Here is a 22,698-nt window from a genome sequence, read left to right on the forward strand (position 1 = left end):
CCATTTCTTTAACCAGTCATAAAAATATTCTAAAAACTCCTTTGATAGACTTTTTTCACAAGTTAAAGGCTTTTCGAATTCACTTTTTAGGCGACGACCTTTCATAGGAGCTTTAACATTAACTATTTTCCACCAGGTAGTAATGATTTTAATAAATACACTTGTATCTTGATGATACGGAATAACACACTTTTCACCTAACTGCGATACACCTTGGGCAACATAATCATTAAAAATTTGCAATGCCAGTTTAACATTTTGCCTTTCAAATGTGGAAGGATTTAAAGCTTTCATAGATAAGGTGTAAGTGTACTTAAGAAGTGAAGTATGTTCGGAATAATACGTTTGTTTGATAGTATCAAAACTGGCAACATGCTCATGAGAATTGGACGTAACCATTGTCTCGAACTTGAAATCAGGAATAATAAAACTTCTTGATTTGCATTTCTGATTTAACCAATTATTTCGAACGCATTTCAAAAGGTGTACAGGGTCGAAAATAAAAAATAGAGGACGTTCAGAATTAGCTGGGTGCGGATACACAACAGAAAGAGCAGGCGGATCAGCAAATAACGACATCGCTTTTCCATTAATGGAATTGTTATCTGTTATAACAGTGATTACCATGAATCCGATTTTTTCAAGCCCGACAATAATTTTTTTCAATAAGTCAAACAATAAACAGTGCGACATTTTGTTAGTTGGCAAAATATGAACAACATCTTTAAATTTAGAAAACATACCAGAGATCATGAAAGCAAAAGCTGTTCTTGCAGCATCAGTGCTGTTAAAAGCTGCACCAACAATGTTACCCCCTTTGTAATCATAAAAGGGTTTTATGTGAATTTCGTCCACAAGCAGCATTACAGTTTTTGAACGAGAGTCAAGTGTTTTGTATTTTAACTTGGTATACGAAAGAAATAAGTTTTCTTCTTGCTCAAGAGAAGGACACATAGCACAGGATAGAGTTAATCTTCGAATTGTTGAATAACTTGGCAAAAGGCAACTTCCTTGTTCGCGAATAAATCTGTAAGCTCGTGGTGAAACATTATGAAATAATGACGAAAATATTAAAAAGTCTGGTGAATAAACCGGTCGCTTTTGTGTCATTAAAGTTAACTGTTGACAAATAAACCAAATAACATTTTCATAATTTAAACAACCTTTAATTGACATTAAAATACTAATAACAAGCTTGCACTTTAAAATAAAATCACTTTCACTTGGAAAGGTACAATTTTCAGAAGACAATAACAACAATTGTAATACACTCTCCAATGTGGATATGGAATTTACATGCAATGGAAAAACGTAATCATCAATTTTTGGCAAATTCACTGAGCTTTTATATGCGGTCATGTTTAAGTGCTCATCTAAAACTGCTGCACAGGTAACAGCAGGCCCAGTTATATCATGGCTCTTTATTTCACAAATCAATATTTTATAACGTTTGTCTACAATCTGCCATGAAGAATCGAATTTGAACTTTTTCTTCACATCTTCAATTGAAGTCAAACTGTCTTTTTCCAGAGCAAGTGCAAACTCTTCTTTGCTGTTTGCGATTGCTTGAGAGAGCTGAGCGTTTTCAATTGTCTCAAGTTTGTCATGACGACTTGCTCTTTTGGATGTCGAAGGTTTGCTCAAATATGATGCACAATTTGGTAATTGAGATGGTATAGCGCCAGGTACTAATTTCGAAACTTTCAAATCATAAGACAGCTCTTTTCCTGTTCTCTCATCAAATGCAGAAACAGTTTTGCTGATTTCATGTTTGTGAAAGTGAAGTTCACATACCTAAAAATTACAAATATTTTTAAACAAAACCGACATTGCATCCAGACTCATTAATTTGTATTTACTTGCTTTGTACATACGACATTTCTCATTTTGCAGTTCGAGCATTCGTGAAAGCTGTAATCCAGCTGACAGCTCAGAAGTCTGCTAAGAGTAAACACTAAACAGCTAACAAGCATCTGACAATGTAAAAACGCTGCAAAAAGGGAAACAATTGCTGGCTCAAAAAGGCACACACTCTTTCGAACAATTAATCTATATCTAAACAAGCAGAACAACTCTATTCAAGCGTAAACTTAAAAGGGATTGTTTCTTTTGCCAATTCGCCCTTTTGAAACGCTATTTCTGTGCTGGCCTACAGGGAACATATCAATACATCGAAGATACGTTGGATTCTAGACAGGATTACAAGAAAATTTCGTAATATCTCAATCAGAGCAGAGAAAGCAATGCCTGAATAAGATTTATTTGAAACAGTAAAACTAAACGGTTCAGCAGTCAGACATTACTTCCCAGACAGCAAATCGATCGTTTTTTCACATTGATTCAACGTCTGCAGACATTTCATAAACGGACTGATTTTCTGTTAGGGTTGAAACAAGTTGACAAAATAAGTTGAAAGTACATACTCGACTGGACTTTGTTGGAACAAAATCTTTACGTTTGATAGCATGGAGCCACTTCTTTTTTAATTCCTCGTCTTTTGGAAAACTGAAAACTTGCACTTTTAATCCACCATGATAATTTCCATTGCAGTTGGGAACACAGCACATATAAGGCATTGCAAACTTTTTCTTGTTTTCTCACCAAACTTACAGAATTTATTTAAAAATAAATTTGAAGATATTATTTAAAGATAATTTCTAGCAACTAAACAATCTTACAATTCCTTTCAGTTTGCATTTATAACTAAGTTATCTAGCATTCACAATAGCCTACCTTGCAATAAGGTAACAAAAAGAGCCTGATAAATGTGTGAAATAACCTAATTGTTTAGTTTTCAGGATTATTAACCTGCTAAATAAATACTGCTGTAATTTCTGCTAGACATTAACTTCTCAGAGCTCATCCACTGATCAACACATGACACTGGGGCACTGCATTGCTGGTTTTGCCATGTGGTTAGGAAAAGAAAGCCTGCTTAGTGAGGCGTAACGATCTACCAGTGATGACGTCAATAAGCAATGAAAGGGCCTTCTTCCTCTAGGTGGCGTTGTGCATAACGCATTGCGGATCAGTCAGGTTACAATGTGGTGACATTGTAAATATGATTCAACATTGAAAAAAGAACGACTGTCACTAAAATACTTTAGGTATTGTAGAATGACAAAAAATAAATCAAAACATTAGTGGTGTTATGATCCTATAGTTAACTAGTAACTACGCTTTGTATAACCCTAAGCACTCCCCTGTGAACAAGCTGGGCTCATTGGTTGGTCAAGGGTTACTTTTTGGTCAGTAAAGACAGGTTTGAAAGCTCGTGAGAATATAAGAACGATTTTATGCAGATGTTGGTCACAGTTTGCTCACAGAGCCGACCGCGTGCGTTGTTGCTCAACGCGTGTGGCTGGCTATTGGCTTCCTGGTTGAGTTGCTGGTGTCATGTTTCTGCGTTAAATAAACATCCGGTAAAGTTATTTTGACGTATATTGACATGCAAGATGCTCACGGAAGGATCGCATGCCCTACAATGTCCGATGCAGAAAATCACTGTTCTTGGTTGCACCATGGCCACGGTTGCACAGAGTGATGCATGAAAAGAGGTTTACTAAAGTATGTGTTTTTTTGCAAACTTGATTCGAGCTTGTGGAAGGGATCAGTTGTACAATGAATAGAAATCGATTGAAAATAATGAAAAATAAGCGTTTTCAGTTTCTTTTTTTATATCAGCAAGCAAAACAACGCAGCCTATACTGTTTGCACAGCGTAGTTCTTGGATGCGTTGTCTATGCACCTGCAGTCCAGCCAGGAAATCAGTTATTTTTATATTGATTCAATGTCTGCAGACCTTGAAACAATACATAAAGAGGACTAATGTCTTTTGCTGGTAATATTTACATGCCATGAATTAATAGTATAAGTTTGTCAAAAACTTTGAGCAGACGTGAAAGGACAACTTATATGCTAACTGTAGTAGAGGTCAATTAATTATTGCTGCGACTTTGTGTGTTGTATTGTGTTAGTTTACCTTGTGTTAGTTTATCTTGTGTTAGTTTACCTTGTGTTAGTTTACCTTGTGTTAGTTTACCTAAGCCACTACACAAATGAACTTTGTTGGTTTGTGTTTGATCTGTGGCTAAAAGTGTTTTTTTTGTGTGAGAAAACATCCCAATTCTTGTGTTACCGGTTTAAACTTTAAGCTTGATAATTATGGGATTGAAGCGAATGCAGTTTAATAACTATAATGAACCACAAGTGACAACTAGATAAAAAGACTATACTACCATAATCTTTCCATCACCTCTTTCCCTGCAACGGGCAATTATGTTTAATGATTAACGTGAGTGTTGGATAAATTACGATCATTTGTTGTGATTGCTATCACTTCCTTCTTGGTCATGTGCTTGGAGTTGAGCTGTTTTGTCATTAACCAAACACAAATTGCGTAGATATCCCATTTCTTGGAATTAGTAGGCATGCCAGCAAATTTCACGACCTTGAAACTGCATAAAAGTAAATGTTATGCATTGAGAAAAACAGGTTATATCAAAAACAAACCCGCTAGTCTGCTTTAGTCAAGCGCCAGTCACATTACTGTGATGTAATAAACTTTTGAAAGAGGTGTAAAAAGGCTAACCAAACACTAAGATTGTGAAGTCACACAATAAGTAATAGTGACCGATCTCGTCACGATCGTTCAGCCAAAGCAGAGGAGCATTTGTTGTTGATGAGTTAGGAAACATTAGTCGGTTTTGTGAAGAAAGGGGCGTTCTTCCCGGCTATCAGCACAAAGATAAGAGTTAAACGGACTGGTAAAGCGGCGGTCGAATAACCTTGTGGCAAGATTACGGTGCGATACTGACGAGCCCAGCCTCATGAGCGAAACACGGTGTCTATCGCCGTTAATTCTTGCTACAATAAGCTGACGAGAAACGTATTAGTCCATTTTATTATGGGCTATAATTGTGCAAAGTCAGAACGTAGTGGTTAGTGGCCTTCCCCCAGACAGCCAAATCGGTCAGTTTTACATTGATTCAACGTCTGCAGACGTTGAATCAATGAAAAATGACGGATTTTGCATTCTGGACCTTTAGTTGTAGCAAATTGGGCGCCTATGTGGGTCAGTTGCTTCCGGTAGTTTCGATTTTGTGCAAGTTCAGTTACTGACGTCACACTGAGGCCAGTACAAGTGTGAACATTGTCTTATGATCAGTTTGGTTGCTTGTCTTGGTTATTCTTCCCATTGAATTTGCTCTTTGTAGAAATTTTATTGACTTACCTTTTCATATTTCAGTGTGGTCTACTTCATAGGCTAATATATTTTTGTACCATTTGAAGCACACACGTTATTTTTGTACTTTTCTTCAATCTCGAAGGAGCATTTTAAGAATGCAGACCAAACTATTGGAATATGTAGTTGGACAAGGAAGCGGATTTATTTTTCAAACTTTTCTTGCTGACGTCGTCTTTGCACTTGTCATGATCAACCTCGTAAAAAAAGTTGTTCTACCGCTCGTCAAAACATATCGGAGGTCAAAGAGACAGGATGATGTAGCCAAAGGAATACCAAAGCACTGGTTCTACGGCCACTTGAGAACAGTAAGTTATTTGCCTCAACTGTAATGTGGTAACTTCATTAATATAATTTTGGTAAAGTGGTCACTTTCGTCAACCACAAACATATACAACCAAGCAACCACACGGCATTTAACATAATCCATTAAAATTGTTTATGTTCAATTTTAATGGATTATATTGAATGTCGTGTGGTTGCTTGGTTGTATAATGTATATGTCTGTAACTTCATTAATCTACGCGAAAAGTTGTATTTTATTATTTTATGTAAGTCTAAGTTTGTAAAACAATAAATAATTTTCTCTCTGGTGCAATAATTGCAGCCTAAACGACAAAGTTATATTTTATTTGTATTGACAGTTTTTTTGTCAAAACGCTCTTTCCTACTATAGTCTAATGTTTGCAAATAGCCAACTTTTAGTCTGTTTAAGTGCTGTAGGCTTGGATTAAATATTTTCCACTTTGTATTCAGTTTGGAGAAACGTCACAACAGCGCTTGAAAAGTTTAGGGAAGCGAACGGACACTTTTCCAACAATGTTTACATTTTGGAGGGGACCAGTGATAGCGGTCACACAATTCTATCATCATGATCTGGCACAAGCATTTTTTGCAAGTGGAGGTGCTGTTCTGTTTATCAATTCCACAATTTACATCTTGTTAGCTCATTGAGAGAGTTTATGTTGTCACAAATTGATTGGTCATGTTCTGCACGCTACGCGGTATTGCTTGGAAATTGATTGACGACATCTTTGTCCTTATACAGAAAAAGTCTTTGTTAAAATTGTGCAAAGGTGTAGAATCGATGACAGATTCTTTATCACCGAAGTTGAAATATCAAAGTTTCAATTTTTTGTTATTGAAGTTTCGTTGTTAGTGAATTGCTTGATTTACAATGTTTCGGTAATCGATGAGTTACTTTTTCATCTAGTGCAGTGGTTCCTTGTTTCCCTGTTGGCACCACTTTGAAATCACTAACCCTCTTCTAGAATGACTCAAATGTAATGTTGTTCTCATGTGCAAATGACAAAACCATTGTGTTTCTTCAATCTTTATTCATATAACTGACAATAAAATATCACAATATGATGCTTTTCTTAGACGGAGGATCTTAAAATTGCCTTGTTTTTTGTTCTCCATCTCTACGATTTACCGTCTTATGTTCCCGTGTTGTTAGAGTTGGCGGCCAACAATGTTCTACTCTATGACGGCATTTTTTCATCCCAACATACCTGAGCGTCGACCGAGACAAGATCGGCGGTTTTGCCAACCAATGTGCACCCTCAGAATTATGCGCTCTGAGGATGTGCAATTGTGTATTGTCATGGTGCGCGAAACGTCAGTGAAGCAATAAATCAACTTGTTTGTCTTTTCTTTTAATTTCACTTTCATCTGATGAACGTTGCAACTAGTGCTAGAAACGTTATTGTAAGTAGATGAGGAGGTACAATCCATCCCCAAAACTTTAATCCTGACTTATAGTTCAAAACAATGTCAACCACGTGATTGAATCAAATAAATACGAAGCATTAATCTTATCCTTATGTTGTCAACAACTTCATGAGTTAGGTCTTGCTTATGAGGCAACTGTAGTTGTAAGCCTCAATGCAATGTGTTGCCTCAGCGTTAGGTCTATGGGGTTCACTTGTCCTGTAAGCCAAAAAACTGTACACAGATGTATGACGTTGAATCATAGACAAACAAATCAAAGTAACTTCAGCGGGTTTAACATGTTGTATTACATAGAGATATAACATAAATAAAAATCAACTCAAACGTTTTCGACACAAACGTTTGTCAGGAATTACTTAAATCTGCAATATACACAATAATAGGCAGATTTAAGAAATTCCTGATGAGGACACACGTACGTGTCGAAAACGTTTGAGTTGATTTTTCAACTATGTTATATCTTTTTGTAATAAAACATCTTAAACCTGCTAAAGTGAGTTTGTTGTATTTGTCTATGATTCAACAAAGCAAACTATCTACCAAAGCTTTGTCAATGTATGATGTGCTGTGCAAGTTGAGTTAGTTGTTTTATACTTTATCTATCATTTGTAAATTTTCTAAATCGTTAGATTTTGAAGTTGAGTTTTATAAAGAATAAAAATAATTTTCTTGGCTGAAATGTATTTAAGAATTAAGGGGATTTAAATATTTGTAAAGTCATTAAGACCCCGATATACGCCATAGTCGAGTTTCACCTTTGTTTGGAATCATCAGATGTATTTCAACATTCAATATTATACTAGAATCGCTAACTATTCTTTTGTCTCAAATGATTTCTGGTGCAATAAGCTCCACTGTCCATATTCAAATTCGTCTTGTGTTTTCTCAGCTCCGAAAGATGAAGTGACGTATGGCTTCCTACGGCCTTGGATCGGGGATGGGCTGCTGACAAGCAAAGGCGAGAAGTGGAAGCGGAATCGACGCCTTCTCACGCCCGCGTTTCACTACAATATTTTAAAATCGTGAGTGCTATCTAGGAAGAGGTCAAATACGCTTGAACTTGAAATATTACACAATAAACCAAGGTGATTACTCCATGAGATGACTGGCGTGTCCCTTTGTTGTCCCTTAGTTGTCTCGTTATTGTTGTATGCTGATTTACCATATGTTTTGACATGTTATTGTTTTTTATGGAATAAAATAATAATTTATTTGCATCAGACAAAGCTGTCCATATCCAAAACAAAACAACAAAATAATACACAAACTGCAAATGCACAAATAACGAACAACAACAACGAAATAACATCAAAAAGAGAAAAAAGTGTTTGTAGGCTTTTCGTCATGCAATGCATTAAGACAGTCACAGATTTGTTTCTAACGCCAAATATAATTTGTCCGCAAATACAGTTTCTGTTCATCAATGACGATCCCAATCAATGTGAACTTGTCAATTATGCTCCTGTTGATAAGTTAAGTGGAGACTGACAATGTTTCTGGAAACAAAAAATGAGAAGCCAATTTAGTGTGCGGACTATTTTGAGCAGATGAGCTTTGTGAAAACTGAAAACCGTTTATCTCATCAATCAATTAGCTTAATCGGCTGAGTAATAGATCGGCCGTTGATATACCCGACCCTAACTAAGCGGCAATCTTACACAGCAGCCATGCAACGGTTGAAACAGTACAATCGTAACTGGGTATCTGCGTGCTAGTGAATACAAGCTTGCAGTGAAACCACTTCTGTGAAATTAATCACAGGTATGTCGAAGTATCAAACAGCACAGCGCGAGTGTTGATTAGTAAGTGGAAGGAAAAGGTTGACCAGCCTCTCAACATCAGTGAAGACATCAGCATGATGACGCTTGATACAATGATCCTCTGCGCAATGTCAACGAAGACAGATTGCCAACTTGTGGGGTAAGTGGGACTTTTTTCAGAGTAATTTTGAATAAACTAACTTGCAGAAATGAGCGTCTGAACGTTGTAAAATTGCTAAAAGCACTTTGGAAACATTCAGAAGAATTGTTTGAATTTTTGAAGGTCACCAAACATCATGATGATATAATTGTTGTTTGTTTAGTAATTTTGACTCTTTCCCAAGCACTAACTTAAATTACAACTAACTGCCTGGAGTGCCAGGTTTTTTAAAGGAGCCCTCTTTGTTGTCTTAACCCAATTCGCTTAGGCAGTAGGGTAACGACTGACGAGCTTATTTCTCGACACCGAGAGCAAACTGCTCAGCGATCGTGACCGACGTCGGGGAAGTACCTAAACCGACTCCTCTGCTGAGTGCCAAGTTTAGTACCATTTTAAACAGGTTTTTGATATGACTCCATAGGGAATCGAACCCACTTCCATCGACAAAGAGCCGAACACTCAAACTACTAGGGCATTCCGCCGGTTGGTGCTACTGTCAGCCACTGATCAAACATGCCCGCCAGATGCTTTTACAGAATATGGAACAAGTAGTCTACCCAGATAGCAAAATTCGTCACTTTTACATTGAATGCATACATTGAACATTTAATACTGCAGATACAGTAAATGCAAAAATGGCGTTTTTGCATTCTGGGCAGAAGTTAAATCTGGACGGTGCAACACTGAACTTGTTTGTAGAATTTCATATTTGTGTAACTATGAAACCGGAAAAGTTCCAATGTTTCGCTTTACTGATGACCATAGACTAGAAATGGATTGGCAAGGTGCAGTAAACTGCCGATAAGCTCACTAGAAAATCACGAATAGTTTGACAGCAGCCTGGTCAGAATGAACGGAGCAGTTGAAGCTCAAAAGTCGCAACAAAGGTTTTCTTTGACGTAATTATTTCCACATCACACAACTACCTACCATCCCAGACAGCAAATCAGTCGTCAACGTCTGTACACGTTGAATCAATGTAAAAAAACAATTAATTAGTTGTCTGAGATAGCAAGCAATGGCTTTGAAGCGACGTCTCAACTACATAAAATTATCTGTAAACATATACCACAACACATATCCTCTCTCTCTGAACTTCTTTTGGCTGGAGATGTATCCACAGTCTACAACCAACCAGTTGAATCATAAAATCAGTCGGTCGCCTAATCTAACATTGTTGCGTTGCAGCGGGCAGCATCCTTACATCAAAGCTGTTAAAGATCTCACAAGAAACTTGATGTTACGGCTTAGAACTCCTCTGTATTTCGTCGATTGGATATTTCGACTTTCTCCTCTGGGCAGAAAGTTTTACAAAACCCTCGACATTCTGCACAAACAAACAGAGGAGGTAAACAAAGCCAATGTTTACATGTTTTCAATATTTTTATTGTGGAAGCACGTTTGCTCTCAGGAAAAGGGGTACAACATTGGCTTACTTTGTGTACAAGGAGATTTGTTGTATTGTGCATTTGTATCTGCTGTAAGCTAAATCGAGTTTTGTTACCAGCGTAATTATAATTACAGTAGTAGTTGGTTAATTATAATTAGTAGTTGAAACAAACTTTTCAAAATTGACAATTGCAAACACTTTACAGTTATCCTCGGATAGCTTGTTTATAAAGAGAAACATGATGTTTGCAGCTTCTGTAGTTTTGAATCAAATTATCACCAAATGTTATCTTACGTAGTAGTTACGTAAGTTACGTAGGGTACTGGCCTGACTGATAAAGATCAAACATGGCTACAAAGCATCACGATTTAGAAGTTGTGTATTGTGTTTCGATGTATCTCTTGAAATGCTGTTTTTGTTTTCACACACTTGTGGCTAAGTGCCATTTTAATTTCAGAGACGATCAAACTTCATAGCTGCAAGATAAAGTGGTTTTAAAACTTTGAACCCATTACCCGTTTTCGTATTGAGAAACCACAATTCATCGAATATCGCTTGATCTTTATTTCAGAAGCGTCTTTGTAGTTATTCAGTATAACTTGCTTTTAATGTTAAAACAACATTTTTTTGTTTAAATAGCTAGAGACTAACAACTATAGCTAACTTCTGCTATTTTGTCACTTCGGTGTTCAGAAAATAACAACCCTATTATCTTCTCTAAACTTATGGAAAGATTATTTCAGAGACATTTCTCTGTAATTGCAAATAACGCCTCAGCGTTATTTTGTCAACCACTTTTAAAATAAAATGTCCTGTTGTCTGTTGAAAATTGATGCTTCTACTACTCGTGCCTTGACACAAGCCTGTAATTTATAAAGTCTAAAGAAATTGCTGAATTGCGGAAAAGATCATTTTAATTCAATTATACAAGACTTGGCTTGTTGGTTCTTCTTTGTGATTTAGTGGAAGTCGTTCTCAGTCTCTTTGCGCTTTTTTCCACTTCAAGTTGAAATGGTGATAGTTATTACAGCAAGTAAAGGATTGTACTGCATTTTTGGTTTCAGATAATTGCTGAAAGAAAGGAAATTCTGCGCCAACGGAACAATTCAAAAGACGAAGAGAGAAAGAATGATAAGAAACAAATGTTGGACTTTTTGGACATTCTTTTACAAACTCAAGTAAGAAGTTTGAAAGTTAATTTATTGTTAGAGTTTTCAATCTTTTTTAAGGCTTAATTCTCACAGTTTTACATAGTAAGGATCATTCCATGAAGTATTTGCTTTTTTTCTATTGCTGTTTCACTGAACTGCCGTGGATGCTTTTTGGGCGAGTCACTTCATCACTACGTGCGACCACAAGATCAGCGCCCCTGTCAGTGTGGTGCCTTCAGACGTCAAACTATCTGTGTATATGTGAATAAGCATTGTTTTAAGCAGGGTTGTGGAGCCGGGCATCTATGTACGATTCCGATTCCTCGGTTTTGAACTGGTCCAATCCGGCTTCAGTGATTGAAATTGAAATGAAAATTTTTACCATAAATTGACAAGAAGAAAACATTTCTATTTTCCGGTAAAGTTTTAAAACGCAATACGTAAAACAAACAACAACATTTTGAAAAAAAAATGGAAAAAAAATTTTTATTGTTTATCGTTTTGTATCAAGCTGGAGTTGGAATTGTTTTGTTTTTTTTGCGACTCCGATTCCGGACACGCCAAAGTCCTTCCGACTCCAACTCCCGACTCCACAGACCTGGTTTTTAGGACAACTTTCATAGTTTGCGAACGCAGTAGGTGCAGATTTAACAAACTGTACGATAATATCATTATGTCATGTTGTTGTATGTTGATATTCACCAGGACGAAGATGGGAAGGGTTTAACCGACAAAGAAATACGAGATGAGGTGGATACCTTTTTGTTTGAAGGACACGACACGACATCTAGCGGTAATTAAAACTTAAACCATTTGGGTTATTTCACTGCAATAAAAGACATATTGCGATAATTAATTAATTTTGTTTAGGCATTCAATGGGCTTTGTACAACCTCGCAAAATATCCACAATATCAAGAGAAATGCAGAGAAGAGATAGAAGCTGTGGTTGACGATAAAAAGAATGTTGAATGGTAGGAATTGCATTTGGTTGAATAACTGAATGTTTATTTATATACAGAATAGAACTGTTCACCAGGCATTATGATTAATTTCTTGGGTTCTTCCGGTGACTGTAGGTTGGACTATCACAAGATGTTAGAAGGATAACTAGCTTTGTCGGAAATAAAAAGCGAATTATTGTTTCAACATCTTATGATAGTCTAGTCTACAGTCACCGAAAGAAAGAAAGAAATTAATCCATGTATTTTTAATTGTTTATTTGTTGTTGTATGCCGCAAGGGGTTGCAACTTACCGTTTAAGTTATTAGACGCTTCTGAAAATCGTTTGACCAGTGGACGACTAGTTTTACTGAAATCAACGTTTGTATGAAATATAACGAAGCAAACTTGGTCGCTACTTGCCGACTAAGTGGCTCTGCAGAATATTACATTAATATTTATAGTACTGTACATTGTACAAATAAGTAAATCCCCTAATTATAAATATTATACAGTACACTGAACCAATTGACTAGACTACAACAAAAAATATATAAATAATTGAAACCATAATCAAACTACGCAATAATATCATCAATACAAGATATCAATCTTTAAATTTTCATGTGTTTCAAATATCTGAAAATTTACAACTTGAGGTAATTTTATTTTCTCGCTCAGGGATGATTTGGGAAAACTTAGCTATTTGACAATGTTTATAAAAGAAAGCCTCCGCTTGTACCCGCCCGTGTTCACTGTGGAGCGGCACTTAGAAAAGCCTCTGGAAGTTCGAAGTCAATTGAATGATCCAGAGGAATGTATCATTCCAGCAAGAAGCAGTGTTTCCGTTTGTATTTATGCATTGCACCACAACAAACATATTTGGAAGGACCCAGACGTAGGCTTCCTAGTTATATTTATTTTGTGACTTCCGAGACAACAAAATCCGCTATTTTACATTCAACGACTGCAGACGTTGAATCAATGTAAAAATGTCGGATTTTGCTGTCTGGGTAATAACACTGGTCTACAAATTTCAACTTTTTTTTTCAGGTTTGGGTTTTGACAACTGATTTTGGCTAATTTTGGGGCGCTGAATCCGAAAATGAACTCAGATTTTCTCTATCACATCAAGTTTTCTTTCTATCGTTGCCATTATTTTACGAAATTGACCAATTTTACCCTTTTTAGTGCAGTAAAATGTCAAATATAATTATTTTCTGACAGCTATAAACTTTCAAACATACAGATATTTTTACACTAAATTCATTAATTGGTTCAGATTTGCTCTAAAATAAAAAAAATTCCTGTTATGATAATCGTAATAGGACATAATGGAGATTGGTAGCGTTGAGTTTTTCCATGCTGGCTTGAACTCCCTGTCTCGGCTTCTCAGGCGTTATCTGTGGGTCAGCTGCTATCTCTGTGCAGATGGAATATCGTAGGAAGACAGCTGGTGGGAGTAGATTTGACTTAGTAATAAATTCTTGCTTAGTAAGGAAAATTTATTTAGAAGTCTCATAAAGCACATGTACATTGTACAGACCAACATCAGAGTTCAAGCTGAAAAGTGGTTTGTAGAAGGAAAAGGTATTTTCATACTTTATAAGTTTGAGTTCAAGTCGGTTAGAGTTTTTGGTATAGTGGTGTTTCTGTGGAAAGACTTGCTCTTAGAAAACTACTAACAAAGAAAGGTTTTATTTGATCTCAAGCTATGTCTGCTTCCAGCAAAAAAAGAAAATGTTCTAATGATCCGGATATATTTTGTTACATTTGTGGATGCTTCATGTTGAAGTCTCAACAATGCAATATTACCACGTTTGTAAAAAGGGCATATCTTGCTTACTTTAAAGTCAAGTTGGGAGACCAGGACAAAAGCTGGGCTCCTCATAAAGTGTGCAAGACCTGTGTTGAATGTCTGAGAAGTTGGTCGCAAGGAAAAGGTTCACAAATGAAATTTGGAATACCGTATTTTACGGACCATAAGGCGCACTTTAAATCCTTTTTTTTCCTCATAAATTGATTGTGCGCCTTATGGTCCGGTGCGCCTAATGTATGGATCAAGTGCGGTAGTGCTGTATTGCCTACACTCAAAACCAGTACCGATACTACCATTATATATGGTGGTGCGCCTTATGGTCCGGTGCGCCTTATGTATGAACAAAAAACTGATCAAAGCAATTTATTGACAGTGCGCCTTATAGTCGGGTGCGCCTTATAGTCCGTAAAATACGGTACCCATGATTTGGCGAGAGCAACGAAATCATGTTGACGATTGTTATTTTTGTCTTGTTAGTGTGAAAGGGTATAACAAAAAGAGTAAACATCGTTTGAAATATCCAAATCTGGATTCGGCATTGCGGCCAGTTCCTCACAGTGATGAAAAGCCACTGCCAGTATTTACATCACTTCCAGAACTACAGGAAGAGGCTATTTCGTCTTCAGAAGCATCGTTTAGTGAAGGAGAAAGTGAAATTTTTCAACCAGCACCCGAGGATCTGTCAGACAAGCCTTCCCAGTTTAATCAGATGGAATTAAATGATTTAGTGAGAGATTTGTATTTGCCTAAGCAATCTGCGGAGTTATTGGCATCAAGGCTACAGGAAAGGAAACTTCTCAAAGCTGGTACAAGCGTGACATTTTATCGCAAACGAGAAGAAGAACTGCTTCCGTATTTTGCTTCCCACAATGATTTCGTTTATTGCAACAATATAGAAGGGCTTCTTCTAGAAATGGGATTACCACAGTATGATGCCGACGAATGGAGACTTTTCATTGATAGCTCCAAACGAAGTTTGAAGTGTGTTCTACTTCACAATGGTAACGTGTACGGTTCTATTCCGATAGGACATTCGGTGACAATGAAAGAAGAGTATCAGAACATCAAAACCGTTCTTGAAAAGTTAAAGTACCATGAGCACGGTTGGCTCATCTGTGTAGATTTAAAAATGGTGAACTTTTTGCTGGGGCAACAAAGTGGCTACACCAAATACCCATGTTTCCTATGCTACTGGGACAGCAGGGCCAAAGATCAGCACTGGAATAAAGAAGAGTGGCCTCCAAGGCTCACCTTGACACCTGGAGACAAAAATATCATACGTGATCAGTTAGTTGATATCAAAAAGATCCTCTTGCCTCCTCTTCACATCAAACTTGGTCTCATGAAACAATATGTAAAAGCTTTGGATCATGAAGGAGAGTGTTTTAAGTATATATGTTATGCTTTTCCTGGTCTCAGTGAAGAGAAAAAAAGAGCTGGGATTTTCAATGGACCACAAATCAGGCAATTGTTAAAGGATGAAAATTTTGTAAAATCAATGTTGCCATTCGAGGCTAGAGCTTGGAATGCTTTCGGTGCTGTTGTGAGAAATTTTTTGGGAAACAAAAAAGCGGAAAATTATAAAGATCTCTTAAGGGAGCTACTGCTTAGTTTTGAAGATTTGGGATGCAGGATGAGCATCAAAGTTCACTATTTGAAGAGCCATGCGGATGAGTTTCCAGAAAACCTTGGGAAAGTTAGTGAAGAACAGGGTGAACGTTTCCACCAGGATATTAAAATTATGGAGGAAAGTTATCAAGGTCGGTGGGATTGTCATATGATGGCCGACTATTGCTGGAGTTTTAAAAGAGAAATTCCAGATGCTGCTCATAAAAGAAAGTCCCTCAAAAGAGCATTTTTAAGCTTATAAGTGAAGAGTTCATATTTAATGAAAGCTCTTTTTTTGACTGTTTCTGAACTCGTCCTGCCCAAGTCCTTTTGAGTCAATCTTTATTTTGGCACTTTGCTATTTCTGTGTGTGTCTTCAGAATTTCTGCACTCCATTGGAATATCTATGTGCATATTGTGTGAACTGTAGCCTATAATTCAGATAATACCTTGTCAAGTTGTCACTGTCTTATCGACATGTTCGTCAGCATAATGTAGCGTTTGATGTTATTATGGTTGCTCTTTTGCATGCCTATTTTTTATTCCAAGGCATGAAATTTTAATAAAGACAACGCAAATTTGTGTGAATATAATATAGAATACTTGTTTGCTAATTAAAGCTACATTATTGCAGGTAAAACAGTGTTTATTGCATCAGAATTCCTTGTTTTGACAACAGAAGGGGGGCAAAAATTGATTTTTTTCAAAAATTAGGCATATTTCATATCTCAAAAACGTGATGTGATAGAGAAAATCTGAGTTGATTTTCGGATTCAGTGCCCCAAAATTAGCTAAAATGAGTTGTCAAAACCCAAACCTGAAATTTTGTGTAGACCAGTGTAATCAATCTATTAGGAGCATTATTGTTGTAATGTACGGAGCTGATCTGTCGTCATAAAGTGTGGAAACTGCTAATTTGCTAAGTAGCGTCTAAGGTCAATATAAAAATAACGCAAAGTTAAAGCAGAAGATTAAACGCTTGATATAGTAATAGTGAAAAGGAAGCGTTTTTCCCGGCTATCAGTACAAGGCTGAGCACTTACTAGTACAGCGAGCTGCTGCGATTCGCTAACCACAATGGTGTAGCTTCCACGCTAGCTATTTAGACCATCCAATCAACTATATGTTTCTGGGAAGCCAGTTTTGTTGTTCATTAATTGATATAGTAATAAATAAAAACTGTCCTTGCAAAGTAAAGCATAAAAATGTGTTGATAAAGAGAAGATCGCAGACTGCTAACTCAAAGTTATAACGAAAACAAACATTCTTGAATTTAATAATTTACTAATTCAGGAATTTATTCCGGAACGATTCAACAAAGAAAATTCAGCAAAGAGGCATCCGCATTCCTACGTTCCCTTCTCTGCAGGATCAAGGTGACAAAATTTTACTTGTATAGGCCTACTCACAATCGGACAAACTAGTCTGCTGGTTTGAAGAGTTAATAGCATAGTTAAGAATTATGAGTAGTTAAAGACAACAGTCATATTTGGTACCGGATCTAGAGTGTTGTGTTGACATTATTTGAGATTTAACTTACGTTCAGCTGACCTGGAATCAACGTTAACCTAACTCTCCACTCATGAGCTGAACAGCAATAGAATTTTGTTGTTTGTTAATTGAAAAGATGTCAATTTGCGTTGTGATTTTGTGATCACAATTTGAAGTAGAGTCAGGTATTGGTCTTTTAACAATAGAGAACCTTCCTTTCTGCCTTCGACCCCTGGAGTGGCGAAGAAGGTTCAAACGAAGAAGACCTTCCTCTTTGCATATGGCGAGAAGAAGGTTTATCATTGCTTGAAGCTGCAGTTCTTTTCGTCTGAATCTCTTCAGGATACCGTCGTCAGAAAGAGTTAACCTAAATGTGCTTAGGTATTTTTAGATAACAAGAAAAGAAAAGTTAATGTAAGGCCATTTATGGAAAAGAAATCTATAAATATCTCATTATAAATAAGTTGGGTTTAGGATTATTCTGACGATAAGATCCTGAAGAAAGTTACAAGAAAAGTACTCTAGCTTCGATGGATGAAAAACCTTCTTGCCATATTCAAGTTACACAAATCAACTCCTCTTCTCCATCATTCAATTAGGAAGAACTTTTCTAAAATTCAAATGAATTTTTAATGTTTCAGGAACTGCATTGGTCAAAACTTTGCAATGAACGAGATGAAAATTGTTCTGTCACAAATTCTCAAATCGTTTCGTCTTTACCTTGATGACGAAACACCGGAACCAGAGATAGAACTGCGGCTTATTGTTCAGTCAAAAGATGGAATCTTTATCAAGTTGAAGTCCTTGTAATATTTTAATTTATTGTAATGCAAGAAATTGAAAAAGTTTCTTGGACACCTTCCCATCAGAGACACAAAAGTACCATCGGGGTAATTCCACAGCACACCAGTGTTGTGGAAGATCAGCAGCATCAGCATCAGCACCCACAGCATCAGCAGTGTTGATTTGATACTTAAAACCTAAACGGAACGTGCAATTGTTGAAATAAAGTGAACTAATTTATTAGCAGGGGCTCCGGAAGCGGGGGGGCAGGGGAGGCGATCGCCCCCCTGCCCTCTAATTTTCTCTGGATGGGGGGGCAAGGGGGGCAAAGGTGCCCTTTTAAAGTCATGTGAGCTACTGCACATTTTTCAATGTAAAAATTTCTGCAATTCACTTTTAGCCAAACTACCATCTTTCATTTTTGCCTCAAAATTATATTCACACACAAAATCTGTATCACAGCAGGCTACATCATTATAACATAGCATTATGCCCTTCCGAGCCGTTGTTTTTTGTTTACCGGTATGTAGTTCTTGTATCATTACTCGATAATGAGCTATTGTGTAAGTCACAAACACAATTTAATGAAATTCTACCACTCCTTTGCTTCTTCAAAGACGGTTATGTCACAACCATGTTTGATGTTTCGACCAGCTGTGAAAATCAAACGCCAATGATTCGAGGCACCTCTAAGGACCGTTTTGCATTGCATAGGACCAGTCGAAAGGTAGGGCCGGATGACCGGGTATTATTGATGGCTGACTTATGAGAAAAAAGCTTGTTCCTCGTGGTCTTGGGTTTAGTTAGAAAAAAGATCTGAGTGATAGGTCTGACCATAGATCTGACCTACAGCATTGTAGGAAAGTTAAGAAATGGTGCCCTATAAACGTCTTAGAGTAGCAAAGAGTGTGAGAACCTGGAAGTCAAAATTTTTTAGAAAGAAAACTGTAAGTAAAGCCGTTATGACATAGGGTCAAATTAGGAAAGGTGAATGTTGAACGCAGTTTTATCGCCATGAGGAGAGTAAAAATGTGGCTTCGTACCACATTGACAGACAACAGTTTAACAACCGAATGTTTGCGACTATTCACAAACAGGTGATGGACATCATTGACTTAGAAGCTGTTGCAAATGAACTCATTCGAGAAACCGACGCGCGTAAATTGTACTTTGGATCGGTTTGATATTTGTCTATATACACATAGCCTACAGTAGGCTATACAAATTATCCCGTGGACACATTTTATACTTTGCAGCAGATTGTGACGCTATGAACGTGAAATTTATCTTTCGTTTCTTCTTGTTCAAGCTATTTCAATATATTTATTCAATTATCTTCATCTGTCTCACATTTCGATTATATGGCTAATAGGGGAAAAACGATTAACGAACTGCCCAGCATTATCGCTATATCTTATCTTAAAACTTTAAAAAAGTGCCCTTTTTTCATAATCCTGCCCCCCCAGTCAAAAATCGTTCCGGCGCCCCTGTTTATTAGGCCAACGATGAGCCACAGACATCATGCCCAAGAACATTGGTGAATGATGTGAATTTAATATCTCAGTTTTTTTTTTTTTATTAAAACGAGATCTTGGAGAAAGGTTGCTGTATTGTCTTTCGTTGTGTGTACCTAGAATAATTTCACAACATAGTCTTTTGAATTGAAAATTGTTTTTTGAAAATAAACTATTGTTGTGTTCTATTTAACAATTTGCAGTGATTTAACTTTTTTTGGTTTGACAAGGACTTTGCGCGTAGTTAATTCAAAGGAACTAATAAATATATCAAAATGCAATACAATGAATAGAACGCATAGTTTTGGCACAGCGTTTTTGAAATATAGTTGGCGATAAACACCAAACGCACAAATCAATCACAAGAACCAATCTCGTTATTAGCCTGCTTAGCAATCAGAAGTGCAAAGCCACAAACTACTGATTTTATCTGCAGATTTTGTAAAATATAAGTAACTTTATCGGGTTTAACATGTTTTATTACAAATTAAAAAATTAACTCAAACGTTTTCGACGCGTACGTGTGTGCTCATCAGGAATTACTTAAATCTGCAATATACATAAAATGAAAAATATAAAATAAGATAAATCAGACTGTGCATTAGGCCATAACTGCAACGACACTCCGGACTGAAAAGCACAAACTATTTAAATAGATATTATTTATCCCAATGATTAGCAAGACGAGGACATTTGTAAAATCACATTTTCTCATTTTTCGTTGACTGGTATGATATTACAAGTTTAGTGGCATTGGGGACTGAATAATAATGAGCATTCAATAACTCCCAGTCGGGCAGTTGTGAATCGAAATGTTTGACAAATTCGATCCATGCCCACGGATGTGCTTGGGTGTCTGACACTGGCGCTAGAATAACGCAATAGAAGTCAATGTAAAACCAAACTAAAGTGAGTTCGGGTACTAAGTAATAGACTAATCAATTAGGCTACCGTACTTACCGTACTTAAACGCTCTTTGACTTTGTTGAGAAAGTAGAAATTAGATTGTTATAGAAAGATAACTCTAACTGACAACAAATTGTAATTTCAAGATATTATTTTTGTTTCAACATTTTCCAGACTGTATGTGGGCGTATGTGATCGCAAACAATGCAATAATCATAAGAATGTATTTTACATCACTTGGGTGCAAAATAGCGTCAATTAAAAGTCTCCATAATTGGCGATTTTCAGCCAACTGTCGCGGTTCTTCAGTGCTGTGCGTTGTGAGGGATCGAACTCTTCGTATGAATGTTTGTGCTGGTCTTCCTTTGTTTCTCTTGCCTTGGATCAGTTTTGATAGGAGCAGAGTTTCATTGTAAACTGAGTTTGTTGAATTTTTACATGCAAACTATAAAAGTTTAGCTGGGAGCAATTTTTATATCCTTTCCTGTGATCGGTTATGTCTTAGAAACATAAACAAATCAGCCTTTAATTTATGACGTTTCACGTCACGAATCAGATCAAATCAAAGCTCTTGTTGTTACTCTTCACACAAAATGGTTTATCAATCAGCTATAAGAATTAAGTCCGCCCCGATAGCTCAATTGGTTAGCGCGTCACTTCTGGAACGAAGAAGCTTCAAGATCAAGCGGCGCTGGTTCGACTCTCGGGGTGTGCGCTTGAGCAACGCACGTTAAGGACTGCTCTCCATTCAGCGGCGTCTAATGGCTGGAATAGTTCCCCGGCAACAAGACTTCAACAATCGGAAACTTCACTCTGTCAATCTCGGTGACCGGGCCGCGAAAAAATTTTTCCCACGAGATTTCTGTCTCATTTACATATGGTAAAATTTACATGTTGGTAAAAGTTTGGATTAAAACCGTGTGAATGCAACATTTTCTCGTTGGCACGGTTGGTTCAGTGGTTTCATCCTCGCCTAGCGATCGTGAGAACGAGGGTTCGACGAAGTCAAACTTTTTTTCTTCTTTAAATTAATTTTTGCGGTGCACAAGAGCTTTTCAAAAAAAGTAGGGTTAGGGAAAGCTTATATTTTATTATCATTGCAGAATTTGTTGAAACCATAGGCATACGAAGCCGAGCAACGTGATCAAGTTTAGCATCTTCAAGTTTATTACATTTACATAAACATAAAACTACGCAACAAATTAAGTATCGAACGTTTTCGACATCGCAAGATGTCCTCTTCAGGAATAACATACATACAAATTTTACTACATCTGAAAAAAATACAATGGTTAACTAAATCTATAAACAGAAAAAGACAAAAAACTGCACAGTACTTCTGACTAGCTCAAACTCAACGATATAGGCTCCACGAGAATCAAAGGTAACTGCATCAAAAGGTGTTAAACAGGTCACATGATATGGTAAAAAGGCAAGGTGCGAAAAAACTAATTTTAAAATACAGAGAGCAAGAAAGACGAGCCGCAAGCATACAATTGTCTGTTTAAAAGTGGATTGTGACGTTTTATGTACAGGGCTTCCAAGATCTTAGTTTGATACTCAGACCTGCCTCTAGACATGATCTCAAACTGCTTGATAGAAACGTTATTTTGGCATTCTGTACATGAAAAAATGTGATCTTTAATTGCGCTTTTCTGTATAGAATTCAAATTCAGGTGTTCCCCAGCTCTAGTCGATAAATGTCTTGTTGACATACCGATGTATGTCAGGCTTGCATCACGCAAACAACTGAATTTATAAACGACATTAGAACATAAAGCAAAGGGCGTAGGCGACTTCAGCTGAAAATATCTGCCTACTTTGAACGTTCTATAAACAGGGTAAATGTCACAATCAAATTTCTTTTTGACAATTTTAGCTAGATTTTTTGAAAACCTTACCGAATCTTTTCCCAAGAATGGTATATCAAAAAAGTTGCTAAAATCGTCTTCTTCGGGTTTATCTTTCGGTTTCGTATCCAAAAACGTTTTTAATATTTTATCAAAAAAGTATGACGGGTATCCATTTAAATGTAGCATATTTTTCAAGTTTTTAGTTTCATTGTGGAACAACAAGTCCGTCGAGCAAACCAAACGGGCACGAGATAAAAGACACAAGATTAATCCAGATTTCCACTTATTTGGGCAAAAAACATTGTAATTTAAAAGTAGGCCAGTGTTGGTGGGTTTTCTCCAG

General features: G+C 36.8%; 1 protein-coding gene across 1 annotated transcript; it reads left to right on the forward strand.

The window, feature by feature from the left end:
* The first annotated feature begins 5,343 nt into the window (after nucleotides 1–5,343).
* On the forward strand, nucleotides 5,344–19,792 carry LOC145770175 (cytochrome P450 4A24-like). Its single transcript, XM_082581761.1, has 11 exons — nucleotides 5,344–5,553; nucleotides 6,002–6,149; nucleotides 7,869–8,001; nucleotides 8,741–8,899; nucleotides 10,088–10,247; nucleotides 11,354–11,467; nucleotides 12,146–12,233; nucleotides 12,311–12,413; nucleotides 13,063–13,279; nucleotides 17,102–17,184; nucleotides 17,941–19,792. Exons 1-11 carry the CDS (start codon nucleotides 5,344–5,346, stop codon nucleotides 18,107–18,109), a joined length of 1,584 nt encoding a protein of 527 aa, XP_082437887.1. The 3' UTR covers nucleotides 18,110–19,792.
* The last annotated feature ends 2,906 nt before the right edge of the window (nucleotides 19,793–22,698 follow it).

Source organism: Aplidium turbinatum, chromosome 5, assembly GCF_918807975.1.
Source record: "Aplidium turbinatum chromosome 5, kaAplTurb1.1, whole genome shotgun sequence".
Classification (NCBI taxonomy): domain Eukaryota; kingdom Metazoa; phylum Chordata; class Ascidiacea; order Aplousobranchia; family Polyclinidae; genus Aplidium; species Aplidium turbinatum.